Raw genomic sequence first — 18,452 nt, forward strand, 5'->3', positions numbered from 1 at the left:
ATAATTAATTCGAGATATTACTTTCTATCATATCGAAGCGTTTGATAAAACAGAAACTCGTTATCAGATACGTCTGGAAATTATCGAATATCGCGGTTAGAATTACGACTCGCAGATTACAACTTGAGAACAAAGTTACGAGGATGTTTATGATTTCCGGCGTGTTTCCAGACTGTACAGTTACACGTTAAAGCGTGTATAGCTTTCGTTTCGCGTTGCAAGAGTTCGTCGAGTGTTAACGCACGCATTCCGGATAAAACAGCGAAACGCGGGTGTAGCCGGTCGATCGCGTTTTACGTGTTTACACAGCGCAATTACTCTAATTCAGCAAGCGCCTAGAGAAATACCAGGTCAGATTTCTCAATGGGGTTAAAAGGGAGGTTGCAGTGAAAAATTTGCCCAACTTTCAGGAAAGTTTTTCAAATGCCTGCGCTACGTGAGAAAGTAGAGGGAAATAACGATTCTGCGTGCATTTCTCGTTGCACAAAGCCAGCTCGCCAGCGGGATTGCAGAGATGGGGAAAGATGAACTTCCTCTATGAAACTGGCCCAGCTTGATCGTAAAAGTTAAAGAGAGAAATAGAGCGAAAAACGAAAAGTGGAAAGGAAGGCCAAAGGATTTCGTAATGATACGAATGGGAACGAGAGGTAGAGCAGAATCGCAGTTACAAAAGCCAAAAGAACGTAAGATAGATATTATCTATGAAGAACCTTGGAAAGGTTAAGAAACTATCTCTTCCCACTCTTTGCTTTTTCTCTACGATGTGCTATTTCAAGTTCTCCTATCCTGTCTGGACACCGTCACGCGTTTGTTAGTCGACCAGATTCGACCGTTATTTATGCGAGTATCAAACTCGACTGTCATATTTTCGTATCTTTTAACGTCGGTACGTCTGTCGATATTGTTTTTCGCCATCAACTAGATTCTCTTGTCCGACTCTATCGCCAACTATATACTCGAAGGATTTTCATTGTCGTGACGAAATTTTGAAATTGTCCCTCGTGTTTCGTATTTCCTGGTCCCTTGCTATTCGCGTTGCTAAGACAACTGGAGAAGAGGAATTCGATAAAAACGAACGAGCGAGCAACGTACCTGTATCTCTGAGTGTCCATTTCCTTCCGTTCCTCGGCGATGGCCTCGTTCAGGTCCCTGTTCGGGTCGATCCCCCTAGGGGTCGGACTGTTCGCTAGTAGATTGTCGTTGCTGACGAACTCCACCTCGACGTCGTCTTCGTGATAAGTTTCGGTTAGCGTGTACTCTCGCAGCTGTAACGCACGAAGAACGTGGTGAGTACGAAGAACGTCCTGAGATACGATTACGTGGAATTATAATACCAAGCTACGTTCTTTCCACGAACGTCGATTTATAGTATCGACTAGCGTATTTCGATCAGCTGTATCAATCGACGAGAAGGAAAAGCGAGAAAATTCATTTTTTCCAAATTAAGCTTGTCGTTTGTATCTTCACGATCGCGTATACGCCGTATTACGTAGCAAATTGCGAAGCAGATTCGCCACAGAGCTTCGCTGCTATTTCTTCGAAAGCGGGTTCGTAATAAATTTGCGACACGGTCAGATATACGAGAATATGGTTACAGTGCCGCTAAAGCAGCCGTTGGAAGCTGGTGCAACTGGCGCGCGCCATGTTGCTTCGTTATCGGTTCAGAAATTCGTATCGACGCAACGGGATCCAATAGCCGGATTCAAGTTGGGTTCAGCGTCAAACTTGGGCATTCTCGGGCGACAAAGCTCGTTTAAATTAGCCGATAATAACGTCGGGTAATAGCTAGGCGAAATAAACGGAACACGAATGGCGAATTGCTCGACGTTTTATAAACGTCCTTGAAATTCCATTTCGCATACGTTATAGAGAAATTGAGAAACTCGATAGGTATATTGGTGGAATACTTCTGAATTGAATATCCACGTTCGATACGATTAATACGCGTGTGCCGAGTATCGGTAACGAGAATGGCAGATTTTCACGAACGTTACACGATCTCGATACGAGACAATGCCTTGGCGTCCGATTCATTCGGATTCACGAGTACGTATGAAACTCAATTTCGCGCGTCGGTCGCGGAAATGCTTGGCCAACGTTGTCGAATGAAATTTTCAAACGCGACAATCCAACCGAGCCACCAGTCTCGAACTGCGTCGAGTTTCCACTCCGTGATTAGTTCTCTGCCGCGGAGGATATCCCGAGGGACGTACATCGACGAAGTATCGGGTCCACAGTCGCGATTGATCAGGTCGATCGGTTCAACCGGATTAAAGGGAACGAGACTTTATGGCGGTTCCGTGGGCATGTGCCTTCATTCTGCTTCCACGTTTCTGCTCTGCCATTCTCCGTGGCTCGTCCGCGCTTTCTTTTTCATTCAGCGGGAGAAAAGCGAGCCGGATGACAGGCTGCTTTTGTCGAATGTATACCGGAAGCCGACCAAAAAGCGGGCAAAAGTTCGCTATGGTTATCGAGGTGAACGCACGCCGTGAACGGCATAAAAGACGGTACCTGGCACGCCGATAACTTTGAATATTTTTCTCTATCTTATCGGAACGCCTTCCATATCCTACTAGGGCTGATAGATATGGGACAGAGTATTCTTGCCACGTGTTTTCCTACGTGGAAGCGAGTAGACATCCGATTTTATGAAATATTTCTGGGTTTTTGTGCTGCTGGAAAATGGCAATTCGATAAGGCTGATATCTCTCACGATACAGCGAAACTTTTAAATTAAATCGTCGTCGTGCAATCGGATTTCTTTATCGGTTATTTTCTTGCATTTAGAACATCGCTACGTAATATCCTTACGCGAAGATACACGATTATATAGAATTGAAATATTTTTTGAACACAATCGTCGTTTTATACGTCCCCTCTGTAGGAAGGGTTTAGAGTTTCGTTCTTTTTAGAGAGGGAAAGTTAAAGAGAGAAAGGAAGAAGGTACAAACGTTTCAAGATATCTTCGTAGAAAAACGAATTTGAATTCTACGATATCGTGAGATTGTAAGCGTGGAACCTGGAAGTTAATGTAACACGATACACGCTAATTGCGCGTGTCCAGGTGACGCGTAGATTAAATGAATTAACTTTATCGCAAAAGGGCAATTAGAGCCGTATCGTATCCTAGAACGCGGCAAGATAATTACACACCGATAAGGTCTTGTCAACGAGCGACAGAAAAGGATCAAATAGAATAGCGACGAAACCTGTTCTTTTATCTCCTTCGCGAGTTTTCGAGGGTAATACGATGTCGAAGTTGCAGCTTCCTCTGGAACCTACCCACTGTCGGAGCTTTGAAACTGGGCCGAGCGCTAATTAAGGTCTAATTAATTGTTTCACGTACGGTGGCAGCTTCCAATTATGGTTTCCAATCGATTATCAGCGTCTGTGGCAAAAGTACCGGGTTTCTATCGAACGAAACACGAACGCTAATAGCGAAAAAGGAAAAGAAGAAGAAGAAAAGGACAAAACGAAGCGAAAAGAATTTCACGGTCCTCGGGAATGGACGAATCTATCAGGTTGTTCAAACAACATCGCTCGCTTCCCACTAGCTATTTTTTTATAAATATCACTATTGAGATACGTGTAATTATGTGTGCTACGCTAGGCTAGCCGCGTAGTAGTGACACGCATTTATGAGTATGAGAGTGTGGGAGTGTGTGCACAGCATCTCGTAAAACGTATGAATACAACTGTTTCGATGGTAGCGTGGTAAAGAAGATGATGAGACAAAGAAAGTGCAAACATGTATCGACGAATATCTTGTAAATCGCATATTAAATAAATCTAAAACTATTTTGATATCAATTCCAAGTGTAATCCAAGGGTTCCTATACATTTATTTCGGCGATTAAGATCCATGATTCTCAACAATCACGGATGTGTCATTTGCGTTAGCTACTTAGAGGGGTTAGATGATCAACGGAGCATCGACCGATAAAAATATTTAATAATCCGACAAGGATTATTTACGAGACTCTTATCATAACGTAGAATATATGGATTCGTTATAGCTCGTAGTTTCAAACAAGATAACGAAGGGTTTAACAAGTCTTTTAACGATTTTGCAGCTTTATCCGAGTTTCCGCACGTATACTAATGCTTGCGAACGGAAGTACGCTTCGTTGATTAAATATGTAGATCTTATGCGAACTTATAAGACAGCTCGATAGTTGGAAAGAGACTAGACCGAAACAGGAACGAGGAGACCAGTCCGTTTTCCTTCCTCTAATACGCTTCTCAAGATACTTCCTAGGATCAACCAGTTTCTCCTTGTAAAACGAGGACGCTCGATTAGCAATAATCTCTAATTAACATCGTTGTTGGAAAGACGATCGTCTAATTAATCGGTAACGAGGCTCGAGTAGGTCGTCAGACTCGCGTAGTTTTGCAATAAGAGCGCCAACTTTCTCTGCCTGGATATCTCATACTCGGCGGAAAAGAATCTAATAAAGCGTTATACTCGGGGTCGCCAATAACGTTAGGTACTGGAGAACGCGTTCTGAACAAACCTCTTCCGTAAACTCAGGGAACACACGTTACCAGAGTTCTACTTTCTCTGGAAATATGTACGTAACGGAATGTGGATCGCAGCCGTGAAAATTTCCAATTTCACTGGATAACTCGCCCGCATAGATAATGGCTGGGATCCTATGATCGAGTTCGCTAGCTATCCATTATCCCAGTTCACCGAGTCTTTTGAAATCCGAATACACACGCGCGACTCAACCCACGCAAACAAGTACCATCGACTGGTTTCAGTTGCCTCACACCCGTTGTATGCGAGCTGCGTGCATCGTTTTTGTAGTCGAGAGCGACTATGACTCGAATTCGTCGTCGCAAGTTGCGTCGCGCGTAAATCTTTTTAGGACTCGACGTCGAATTAACGCGACTGTAAACGTGACGGGTGTCGTGACGACCCTTAGCCTCGCAGGTGAATAAAGAACGGAACAAAGAACTTGTTCCGCCTTTGTCTCGTTCGACCGCAACACCGGTACACAGTCAGGTAGTAACGAACAGCAGAAAAAGAGAGAAACTGTACTTCTCGATCGGTTCTCCTTTACTCGCGCGAATTTGGTAGACAGAAGCAAAGCATGGACGAAAGTTGGTTGCGCTTTCTTGTTACGAGACCGAATCTCCTCTCTTTCGCCCGTGCTTTTCTTTTTCCCCGTTACGGTCGGAAGTGAACGAGGTTCGACGGACCGAAAGGCTAAGGGTGGCTGGTCAGGGAGAAAGGGAAGCCGCGAATGGAGGTTGTGGCTGGTGGCAGCGGGTCGCACCCAACCGAAACGTACCTATCTGTGCGACTGAGAAAATTACCTTGTATATACATTGCATGGCTCGCGGTAATATCTTTTTCTATATGCAATTCTCCCTATGCTTTGCACACACCGATGCTCTCTTTTGCCTTTTCACGCGATTCGCTCTCTCGCTTGCTTATTTCGATCCACCGCCTTCTTCGTCCCTTTCTCTCGTCGCGTGATCCTTTCGTCTCTTTGGAGGAACGACGTGACAATAAATGCACGGGTTTCTTTCGGCGCAGCTGTTCGTAAGTGGAGACGCCTCGACGCCAGGGAAGCCAGTCGATTCACGCTTATTGTAAGTCGAATACCTTTTTTTAATTAAAATGAGGGAGTAACGCGCGTGAAAATTCTCGAGAGAAATGCTCGTTAGCTATCGGATTTTCTAGAATGTCATCTACGAAACGTAAGGAAAAATACGTTTGATTTTTTGACGAAGCATTGCCAACTGTTTTCGTCTTTCATATAGAAACAATTTTAGTATCCAATTGATCAGTGAATTACTAAAACCGCGTCTTCGTTCATTAGGCTCGTCGAGTTCTCTGCAAAAGTTCTGATTTCCACTTTCTTGAGAAATATCGTTCTCAGAAGTAGCAGTTATATTTTATCTGCTAGGTACATCCTTAATTCTTTGAACCGAATTTTTAAAACCATGTTGTATCAAAGTACAGCCGAACGATCGAATAACATCAAAATCAGCGTAGCGTTAACGAAGACTTGGAATCTCTAGAACACGTAGAAATCACGAGGCAAAATGTAACGCGTGCATGAACAGAGGATGATTGCTGTATCCTGCGTTTGATCTGAACCGGTTGATCTGTGAGAGTGAGGAGAATAGAACGAAAAAAAGCGCGGACCAAAGCGAAATAGACAGAGTAAAAAGAATCGAAGAGGACGAAGCGCGTGGAGTATAAATTTCTCGCGTATTTGCGAGCGGTACATTTACGCGTTCATTAGCTCGGGGCTTCGGTGAACGAGAGTGGCGGAGGAACTGGTAACGTAGAGGGCAGAGAGCAAGGGGTTGGTTGGCTTCGGGGCGTAAACACAAATTTGAAAATTTTCTCCCCTCCTGGGTCCCGTGCAAACGACACTTCCTCGTTCATTAACGCTCCGTGTCGCGCGAAACCTAATCTACACGAATATACATCGGCTACACAAAAACGGTCACGCAAAACCAATGGATCGTGCAGGTGGCCTCGGCTCATCCTGTTGTAACAAACGAGAGAGAGAAAGCGTAACGTTGTACCGCTATTTACCCCTCAGCAACTCGAACAACTCGCATAAATTTCGACGATCAGTTTTTGGGTCGGCGGCCGCCCAGCGAATGACCCTTCCACGTGCTACTTTCTCGTTGTAACCTTCTCGTTGTTGCTGCTTTTTCAGCTGCCGACGAGCACCGGAGATGTGAGAGATTGGAATGCAAATTGCTTTGCTCCCAGCCCCCTTTATCCGAATTTCGCGATATTTGCTTTAGCCAGATTCGTGGCTCCAGCCTTTTCTTCTTTCTCTTTTAATCAACCCCGAGACACGGTTATTTGGTTGAAATTTTTTCCAATCTTTTCTTAAAACGGCTGTTGTTCGAACGTACTGAGACATCTTCGAGTCGAAGCGAGATCCATCGATCATCGTGGCTTTTTCTCATCGATCGAAGCGTTTCCTTAATCGAAGGGTTAATTGAAGGGTTCTTCACTGAGAAGACAACTTCGATCGTACTTATGGGAAGAGAAAGAAAAGATTAAAGATATACCTGAAGATTGTTGCCAGTTCAGCTTTGCTCTATACATGAAAAATGCTAAACACCAGCCACCGATGGATTTATAAACCTTTCTTTTAGCAGGTTCCCTTTTCGAATCGGAGCTAACTTGTTTATTATCGCGCACGAACCATTTAATATTCCGCTCTTCCCTTCGCTTTACGAGAGCTTCCGATACTCGACGATATTCCTTTGTTCGTGAAATTCGCGAAAGCAAAGTTGAATTTTTCTTCGCGCAGCGTACACTCGAAGATTTCAGCACTCATAAAGTTCCACTTCTCGATATTCGCTTCTATCGTATGGACGTGCGCGAAGTCCATCGAATGGACACAGAAATTCCGTATGAACCGCGATGCAGATACGATGTTTGGTATGCGCACTATGGCGCTTCTAAGGGTAATTCTCGAAGCTGTGCTCGGTTTCGGATTTTGCGGGTGAGAACGTTTCGTTTGTTTTAACACCGTGTTCCGGAAATTCGTAATAAACGTGCAACACGTGACCACTCTTCGCCCGATGAATTTTCAATGCACGCTGAACCTGCAGCCAGACCAGGGTTTACGTAATAATACTATTACTAGGCATTTATACGGCTTGTACGAACTGTTCAAATACAGGGAATTCTGCAATATTATAAATTATGCAGTTTACGTGTCCTATTGTCTCTGCTAGAACGAATTAATAATTTGTTGCTGAGCAAAAACGAAAACCACTTTCGTGCCTGTAGGATTCTGCTTAATTTGGCGATAGTCTACTGTTTTGTTTATCGCGTCATTAAGCGTCCCAGGGATAAATCCTTTATGTATATCAATGTTATTGTGCCAGCCTCTAGTACGCTCTTAGTCTCGTTCATTCCCCTATTGTAGGAATTTTTATTATAACCGCTAACCATAACCATTTTTAATATACATACACAATATACAGAAGGGTGGATGATAAGAATATAGAACAGTTTCGACCGCGAAATAAAACTGCCGTAGTAGCTTTTAAAATATACAGTACGATATAGTGCAAGATAAAACAGTATGGAAAAATTATTCAAAAGCATGATATTAAATACAATAGAATTAAATATACAATTTTGTTTGCAATCTTCTACAGCAACGTATCTTTATACGAGCGTGAAACCTAATCTGTCAAACGTTACGGTCTTTGTCTTAATAGAAGAAAATGGATCGCACGTAATCGAATAAAACAATATGAAGCAAATAATAGGAAGAATCGTGCATCTGGTATTTCCGTATAAAACGAAAGAAACTTTTGGACAAGCCGATAGTTGTAGCGCTCGAAATCTAGTCGTTTGCACTAAACAATCACGCGAAATCCCCGTACCAACGCTATCAACCAATCCGCGTACCCTCCATTTGAACGATATCCCTTTGAAAGGGCCACCCTTTTTTAAGCACGAACGAATGCTCGTGAATTTTCATTTTTCCCTTTTCGCAAACAACCCTTTTCTGCTTGTCCGACCGCGAATTTCCATCTGCCCCGAACAGTCCCGCGTTTCAGAATCTGACTACGGGGGTGAGAGGGTGTGCGTGAATCAAGCTCATGGTACGCGGCAACACGAGTTTCGGCAGTGTTATTACTTCCGGAACAGGGGCGCAACGCGTTGCGGCCGGGTATCGCGCTCCTCGAAAGGTGGTTTGCTCTGCTCGAACGACGAAGGTGCATGTCGCTGGATCACGTGATCCTCGGTTGCGCTTCGAGAATTCAGAATTAGACGATGACGCACGTGTGTAACGTAGAGGCCAAACTCGTCTTTTCCCGAGCTTTCTCCGCATCTCTCCGGAACTTCCTCTCTCTGTCTCTGTCTTTCTCTCTATCTTTCTCTCTCTCTCTCTCTCACCCCGGATGAACTACCATCGTATCCTCCGCTGGTTCGTCCAACAACTGTTTGCGTCGTCGTCAACCGGAAACTTATTCGCTTATAAAGGTATCTGTAACGAATTTTGCCCACCGCATTCCCAGACATTTATTTACACGGGGAAAAACTTGGCTTTCGTAGAAACTGCTTCTACCATTGACTTTATAATAGTTGCATGGTTGATGAGAAAGGGAACTTCGTAGCAAGTAAACAGAAGCTTATTAAGTACGGTAGTAAGATGATTTTCCCCAGTGTTGAAGGGAGAAAGAGCGTTTTTCAGCTACGTTTTATCATCTTAACCTACTTGCCATGATAACGGTTTTTTATATTCATTAACAGACTATGCACGTTTTACGCGCTTATGAGAAATTTGAAAGTGAAAAGCGGGATGCAAATAATTTATAAAGATGTACAAAGTATCCAGAGTATAGTAGTTTTTATAACGTTTAGCAAGTAGAGCAATTTCAGTAATAACATTAATAATAATTCGTTATTTTATATATGTATATTAGGTTGTCCGAAAAATTTCCTTCGTTTTATAAGGAAATAATAGACGCACAATGTTTTTTGTTTTATATCAGTTTATTGAATTATGCACGATCATAATAACGAAATGGATGATACCTAATTAAATAAAATAATATAAAAGAGAAATTGTTGTTCACCTATCATCACCTTATGAAACGAAAGAAACTTTTCGGACAACCTAATGTATATTATTTAATTCTATTTTATTATCAATAATTATATACGTTGTATATATATACAGGGTGCGCCGTTAGAATTCGGACAGAATTCAATTTGTAGTTCCCACCATATTAGAATTCAGATGTTTGTGCTGATTGACTCTGAAGTTAGTTAAATATGTCAATAAGTCTTCTATAACCTCAAAATGACAGAACTCGTTAAGCAAAACCCGGAATACGATAGAAGAGCGGCGATTATAGAAAGTCTTCGCGCCGGGTGGATGCCAAAGTGAATCGGAGGAACGACCGTTGGCTGGCCCACAATCTCGAAGATGTTCCTGTTGTGGGCAAAACCAAATTTCCAGCAAGTGTTCACGTTTTGAGCGTTGTCTCAAGTGAGGGCGACGTCATGCCTCCGCACTTCTTCCAAAAAGGCGAAAGAATCACAAAGGAGGTTTATTTGGAGGTCCTGAAGACAGTAATAAAGCCGTGGATGGAAATTACGGCTTCTGGAAGGCCGTATTTATTTCAACAAGATGGCGCACCTGCTCACACAAGTCATCTTGTTCAAAATTGGCTCTCTGACAATGTGGACATGTTTTGGTCGAAAGATTTCTGGCCTCCTAACAGTCCCGACCTAAACCCATTGGACTATTACGTGTGGGGCGTTATCGAGAGACAAACTAATAAATGCAGGCACCCCAACGTCAACTCCCTACGAGCTGCTATCGAGTCAGAATTCGCGACAATTAAACGCGACCAGTTGAAGTCAGCGTGCTCGCGCTTTAGAGCAAGAATAGAGCAGGTCATAGAGGCAGAGGGTGGTTACATAGAATAAAAGTTCTCAGCAAGGACCCTTTAAATGAGATATAACAACATTTTCATGTGTTTTTGTGTATTGACTTAAATAAACAACTTTCTGCACAAAACTTCTTTTGTCCGGATTCTAACGGCGCACCCTGTATATATTGTATATATTGGACAGAAAAATTCCCATTAATATGCAAGATAAAAATGAACAAAAAGAAGCATATAATGCATAATACAGGGTACACGTGTATAGCGGACGTATATATGAAATCAAGATCAATAGTTATTATCCAGAGCTTTGTGGATTTACATTTTAAAAAAATGGATAGAACCCGCGAACAAATTCGAATCACCACTGAGAGCATTTGCGATTTTGCAAACTCGATGAACGCAGTCAGATAAAGAGAAATTTGAGTTATATCTGTGTAACAGGACTGCCAGGTTCTGAGCGATTTTACAGCTGCGTACAGGTTGACAAATCTTAGAAGCTGAGAATAACGGAGCGAACCACTGTTTACAGTAAATCGACAGAGGCTCTTCGAGTTTTCAAAAATTTCAAAGTTAAGGTCAGTAATTGCCATCCTCAGTTCCAGCCTGTACGCCACAGAACGACGTTGAAATCTTCCAAGTTGCATGCTTAACACTAAAACTACCGATAGTTAACAGGAAGCTATTTCTACCACAACCAGTGAAAATAACTGGTCTTTAAAAAATACGTATTAATAGAATATTTTTATATTTATTCATTTATTACTTTCTCACAGAAGGAATTCCACGTTATGCAGTAGATTTCTTGTATCATTAATCCATCTGGGATCCTTAAACGAAAGTTGACACATTTATATTGGAATATGTTTATACATATGTTGGAATTTCACGCATAGGCACAAACACCCTTACACAGGCATTTGAACAGGACACTTACCAGGTCATACTCATTACTGTATAGAGAGTGGTGTTCAAATATTTAAGGGATCATGGGTCACTATCCACGTCTAGTCTGAGAGTAACTGGTCAACGATCAACGATCTCCATACGTTGTTAATTATATCACTCGCTTATATACAGTTGGTTCTGTAGTTTTGTTTAATAAACATCACTGAATATTATTTTAACATAAACATCGTGTCTTTATTAATCTTAACTTTAAAATTAAATTCTAACAATTTATAAAATTGTAGAGCCAGTCATTTTGATCGGTGTGGTGTTTCTAGTGTTAGCGATCGGTCCGGAATTTTCCTGATAATTGATATCGTCGTATAGAATGATAGGCGGGAAAAATTTTGAAAACGTGTGGCAAGTTGTAGAAAACGAGGAAACTGGTTGCCTTAATACAACGTTATTTTGAGTTTGAATGCATAAAAAACAAAATAAAATTCATTATATTATTTTTATCGTTGCAAAAGTCATTACATCAGAAATATAACATGAAGTAGGAATTTTAAAATAAAATTGTAAAACCAGCCAATTTGACCGGTGTGGTAGTTCTAGTGTTAAAGTTATATTCATAAAAATGCGAATTTGTATAGAAATCCGTAGTTTGCCCATGAAAATTGCCAGTAAGGCTTTGATACACTATGCGTCATGTACATCATCCATTACGACCATACTATATTTGTTAGTAATATGAATTTATTAGTCGCTCGATATTGGCGTGATCTAGCAGCGGTGACTTTCACCGGAATCGTCTCCAATGGGACGGTCCGAATTTGTATGGTTCTCGTGGCGGTTTCAACCAGGCCGAATAGTTGGCTGATTGACTTGCAAAGTTGAAACGTTTTCGATCAGGCTAATCGTGTTATCCGCGGAACGAGAGTTATTTCCCATATTCGTGGGAGTTGGATGCAAACCGATACACACGTAACGATACTCCAACTTTGTTGGTGCTTGGAACATAATGTAACTACATACGGGGGCTTATACAAGTTTCCAGTTTTCGTACTGCAACGTGTATCTTGCAATAAGTACCTTAACTATCGAAGAATTGTTCAAAGAACAAGAAGAATGCGAAGAGTTCGTATTTTGCAGATCGAAATCCTTTCGTCCTGATTGGCGGTTTCAAAGGTTTTGGTAGTCGGATTTTTAACTTGCCGAGTAAGCTGCTTAGTTGTTAAGGAATTAAGCAAAGAACGAGAGGAATGCAAAGAGAATTCGTATTTTAGAGATCGAAGCTTTTTCGTGTTGGTCGATGCTTTGAAAGAGAAGCTTCGCCTATGTTCCCTCGTGTAAGTAATAGTTACGTATGGTGTCAAGTTTTACACAATTTTACACGAAATGGCCAGTAAATGGTTACACGAGCGTTTCGTATTTTACCATAGCCGTTGCTGTAAAATTATCTTTCCGTGTGTATTAATTTTCGCGCAATCGCGCATTAACACGCTCGTCTGGCGTTACGGACAACGCTTTCGTCATGCAACGATAATGGCTCGTTATTATCGATAAATATTTGAGTGTTTTTACTGATAATTACCATAACCAAGTGCTGCAGTCGATGATCGAATTCGATGACGCAGAGTAATCGAAATAATAAGGACGAGTTTCGCGAATGTTGTTAAACCCTTCCACGCTATTCTACGTGTCAATGAAATTTCCAGATACTTCGTGTAACACATACGCTATATACACGGAAACGTTTATGGTAATCGTTCGTACATTTTCGTCAGCTATAATACGCCCGTAATAAACTAAATATCAAAGTTTCCAAAAAACAGGAAATATTTTCATCCGTGTCGTAAACTTTGGAACGTGCCCTGCTAAACAAATGTCGATTCGATTCGTTTCCATTCGTTCGTGCTTGCATCGACTGTAGATCCGTTACGAAACTTCGAATCGAATACCTCGAAATTGCATGGAACGCAGTCTCTCAAAAGTTTTTATTCGATTTCGCGCCGATGATTCTGCCAGCGGATAAGTAGACGATCGTGCGACCGAGTTCTTCAGGCAAATGTAAAAATAAGGAGTTTCTATAAGCCGGAAGTATAAATCCATCAAGTAACTGGATGTCGTAAAAAATTTTTATACGATCTCTCCGCTCTTCGCTAATCCGGTCCGCTTCGTTTAGAAAACGACGTTGCATTAGCGCAATCAACCTCGCTGCTCTTCATTTGCATAATTCCTCGCCGCCTCTCGCGATGGGTTTTCACTTCGAAAATGAATTTTTCTCCGAGAACCAACTTCCCAAGAAATTTCACTGGCACACAAAGTTCCGTGCACGCGGCTCTGGGACCAACTCGGGCGCATTTTTTTCATAACTTGTGTCGTGTATCGTAGATTTCTTTTTTTACCACGCCATTTAACTTCCATTCTCTTTGACGAATGGTCCTATTTACCGTTTCGACGGAAGAACTAATTTTGTAAGAGGAGACTATCGATGTTGAGCAACCTATTTAGCGATGGAATATATTACGTTGCTCGTGATTGACCGAGAATTTCGGTTGATTTGTAGCAACGGTGTTCGAATTTGATCAGAGCGTGCGGATTAATGGCGAATTAATAATTAGAAGCAGCGATTGCTACCCTTTCATCGAATCGGTGTAAATTTAGATTATCCAGTTGAAAGACGGTAATAATATATTTGAGATAGTTAAATCATTTTATTTGGATTACCATTACAGATTCTCTACGATTTGATTCAATTAAATCAAATTTAACGTGCAGTGTAAAATACTGGAATTTTATATAATGCCTAGAAAATTTGTAGAATGCGCGTCGTTTTATACGTCGTGCGCTAAAGCATGAAACGTCCGTGCTACTTTAATATATTTTATAGCTTTTTTTTCCCTAGGCATTGTATATACAATACCTAAAGAATATATAGAACGAGAAGTAATATTTAGACAAAGTACGAGAAGAGAGTTATGAAAAAGCCTTTAGAAAAAGAAGTAAAATGCAAAGTAAAGCACGAGACTTTCTTACTGAAAGAAAAGGACGGTAATTGTGCATAAAAGGGTACACTTCGCTGATTTCGACGAAATTCAAGTATGTTGTAAAATTCAACATTCCGAACAACTTTTTCCTACGTCTTAGTCTCCGAGATATTCGGGAAACGCCGTCACTACCACCGCCACACCGAATTCTACGTATAATTGTACGTCCGTGACAGCGTATGCGTTAGTATCGGTCTTACGGCGTTCGAATAATTTATTTTTATTTTACATTACATTAGATTTTTAAAGCGTTTTACGCATTGTCGGTATTGAGATAAGTATAATTTTATGTGCTAGACTAGATTAGCTGCGTAGTAGTAATACTTGTATGTGAATATCAGCGTGTGCAAGTATGTGTCTCGAAAACAAACGAATGTGAAGTGTTCAGTCGGTTAACAGTCGGGTATGGAAGAAAGTGGTGAGACGCGTGCAAGTGCGTATCGATGAATATCTTTGAGATCGTTTATCAAATAAATACATAATTATTCTGATATAAATTCTAAGCGTAAATTTAGCGTTCCTATAGCATTATTTCGGCTATCGAGACCCAAAATTCTCAACAGTCGGCAACGTGTATATCGCGTCAAAAATAAGTACGTGTCGGCATACCGCGGAACAGTAGTACAGGCGATTGAATGACTCACGATAGACGAGCAATTCCGAGGTCTATCGAGGCGAGTTAATCGATCGAAACAACTCACGTGGCGAACACGATTATTCGAGAAATGTTTTTTTTTTGCCCCTTTGGCAGAGGTTTTCACCGAAGGAAAAAAAGGTTCGTGATTCGGTTACAACGGCGGCGACTGTGATCGGAAAGTTCGATCACGAACGTGAGCGCAAGGGACGGAGGGTAGAACAGCTGGTGGAAAATTTAGTTTGCGAATAACTCGAATAACTCGCATAAATTTCCCCGTTCGGTTTTTGGACACGCTCGTCGGTCATCTGACATTAACAATTTCTATTCCGAACTTGCACCGGTCACGAGCTTTAGTTTTCCAACTGGAAAATGCGATATGCAGTCGAAATGAGACGAACGATTCGACGAATACGCCTCTATAGAGTCGATGCACGTGCGATCGTGTGCTGCAGATAACTAGTTTCGACAAAACTTTCGCCTAGCTAGGCTCATTGATTTTGATTTTAAGCTCTTTGATCCAAAGTTAGTCTAAACTCTAGAGGAAACATAATATTTCCAGGAGATAAAATCGCGGAATTTCCATTTAATATTTTAAAGAGCCTTTTGATTCGGAGTGTCGCTTTTTAGGCTTATTTCAAATTCTACAACATTTTTTGCCACCAGCTTCTATTTACCTTCTGAAGGAATTTTGGCTCGTAATATCGCGATATTCTAATATTCCTATTAATACGAAGTGGAAGTAAAGCGCTAAAGTTTCGCGGCTTCTGCCTTTTGGATACCACCGGTTTGTGGCAAGAACGTGATAACTTTTCTTTTTTAATTGCGTCTGCGGATTAAATCATTCTTTCCTTTGTTTCTTTCGGCCTGGCGGAACGGTTAATGCGGCTTCAGCGTCAATGAGATTTTTCCTTTTCGATGCAAATCCTCGTCGGCTCTCTCGAATATAAACGTTTGGTTACACTGTCGCTGACAATTAAACGAAAAGTGTCATTGCATAAACTTTCTTTCTGAAACTTATAGAAACTCTTCAGCTGTATCAGCTACTCTGTATCAAGCTTAATAATTTATATAATTTATACCTTTTACGCCATTCTTATATAATTACATTTAACATTTTAATCGATTGGTAGTTTCGTTCATAATTTAGATAAATTGTCGCGTTTCGTACGAAATCAGTAGGTGACATATTTATGAACGGCTGTTTATTCGCAACAGTTCATCCAGTCGAATAGATGTTCTTGCCTCGGATGGAATCTGGTAGAGGCCAGCAGCTGGGCGGACGATTAGTCGAACCATCAGGCGGAAGTATCTTTGGTTGGGCAAGTTGGGCGTCGGAAACATGTAACACGTGCAGAATGAGAGAGAGAGAGAGAGAGAGAGAGAGCGCGTCGCGTGGGTGGGTTAGGTTTTCGAAGGAAGTGCATACGCGAATCTGCAGACAGACTGCAATGCCGAGGGGGATCTCGTCCGAAGAGGAATGGCGGTCGCAGGACACTCGGTGGACCTGGGTGACCACAGATTTATGAGGACCGGGTTCACCATTACGACGAGAATTTCGAATGTTTTGCGGCGTTACCAGTGGAAAATAGTGTGCTTGAGCGCGTCGCCGGTTTAATTACTTTCGCGGATAATTGATTCGAAAATAACGTCCGTCTGCGGCTACCGAGTGGCTAACGATGAAACAGTACAAAGCAACTGGAAACGTTTTACGGAAGAATACAGCGAGAAAATGACAGATTTTCGTATAACACGGTGCGTTTTTACCTGTTTCACGCGCTATGGACACGATAGGTCGAATGGTCTTTTGCGATTTTGAGAGACGACACTGGGTAGAAGACACTCGAAAGGATCAATGAAAACATTGAGAAACTATGCCGAATTAAAACGCAGATGAAATTATGTTGTTTCATTTGTAGTTTAAAATAAGGAATAATTATATTACATTGTTAGTTGAAGGCTACGCGTCACGTTTCTGAGAATTCGCGACCAGCTAGCAAGACGAGGCTTGGAAGGTTTAGTGGCCAGCGACCGAGGAGGAATGGGGGGAATGCTACTGGTCGTCAGTCGACGAAACAACTGGAGAATATTTATACACATTCGTTAACTTTAGAGCGGCTCGCGAGTCTTTCGACAACTCGTGGAAACATTTTATGAACTTGCCACGTGTGTATTTTTGAAAGATTTGGAAAATTTGGAATTCTTTTGATGCTTCTATTTTTTTTCTACCGTATTCTGAATCTATGTTTTTTCTCGTTTCCATTTTTCGAAGAGTTTTCGTGGATTTAGGGCGATGCGAAAGTGACGAAGTACGGTGGATCCGATTTAGAAACTTTCGAATGCTCTTGATACTTTTTCTTGTTTTTTCTCCCTACATTCGTTTATAGTCAAAACTACGGATCTAGGGTTTCCTGGTTTCCATTTTCCGCAGATTTTTCACGGATTTAGCGTGGTATAAAGCTGACGAAGTACGGTGGATTCAATATGAGCACTACGGGGAAAGAATACGGTAAGTCACGTTTCTTGCTTCATTTTGCGGCGAAGCAATTTTAAAATTCAGTATTTATTTTTTTCCACCTATATTCGTTTATACATTTGGTTATCCGCAATTTTCGTTTAGTCTGGTTTCCTTTTATTATTACCATACTCGCGTGTCAAGCAGCAGTTCGACGTCCAACTGTTCGTTTCATCTGCCGCGATAAAGGTTTCGCTGAATTTTTTTGCCCAGGGGCGAGCCGATTTCACGAAACGCCGTCGATTCGGTAGAACGGGCGAGAACAACGCGATCACCGCCCGTAATAACGAAAACAGAGAATGGTAGCGAACGATCGAAGCCGGCCGTGTAATTACATCGATGCCGGTGGAATAATTGAACGACCCTCGATCGATTAGAATGACAACGTGAAACTAGCAACGGCCACAACACGCCGAGTATTATGAACGTACACGCGAGTCAGTTTCATTCTCTGGAAGTCCGTTCTACCGATCGACGAGTTTATCATTATCAATGCACGTAAATAGCGGTTGCAGATCTTTTTATGCGTTCGTCGCGAGAATTTAATGCTTCGGATATATGCAAGGCAGAGCGTCGATTTTATTCGTCGATGTTCGAGTCGGGATTCGCCGATGTACGCGATCAAACTGCTTCACTTTTTGCCGTTTTGCTCGTTTATCGTTCATCGGCACGGTTTTTACTCCATCGCGATGTATCGATGCAATAAAAAACTGGCTGCGTGTTTCTGGTATTTAAATGCACCGGATTTTTCCTCTGCGATAAGTTCAACGCACGAACACTTAATGACTTGGGTTCGATAGATGGATATCTGGCTTTTTACATATTCTTTCCTGCTACTTCGTAGCGTACACATCGTATAACACACACGTATACGTGTACGTGTCCGTTGTGAGCGATGCATAAAAGTAGATAAATCGCGTTCTGACCAGACAAAACGGTAAATCTCTGACAGATAAGTACA

The 18,452-nt window shown here is 41.7% G+C and overlaps 2 protein-coding genes across 2 annotated transcripts in view; both read right to left on the reverse strand.

Moving 5' to 3' along the window:
• LOC132912217 (peroxiredoxin 2-like) overlaps positions 1 to 18,452 on the reverse strand; it is a 361,669-nt gene that overhangs the window by 54,162 nt on the left and 289,055 nt on the right. The gene's annotated exons all lie outside the window — the stretch shown is intronic.
• The window catches only part of LOC132912206 (uncharacterized), a 201,837-nt gene that overhangs the window by 14,469 nt on the left and 168,916 nt on the right, over positions 1 to 18,452 (reverse strand). Inside the window, exon 5 of the mRNA XM_060969432.1 lies at positions 1,093 to 1,265. Coding sequence (XP_060825415.1) covers positions 1,093 to 1,265 — 173 coding nt within the window. The remainder of the gene's footprint in view (positions 1 to 1,092; positions 1,266 to 18,452) is intronic.

Source organism: Bombus pascuorum, chromosome 11 (assembly GCF_905332965.1).
Source record: "Bombus pascuorum chromosome 11, iyBomPasc1.1, whole genome shotgun sequence".
NCBI lineage: Eukaryota > Metazoa > Arthropoda > Insecta > Hymenoptera > Apidae > Bombus > Bombus pascuorum.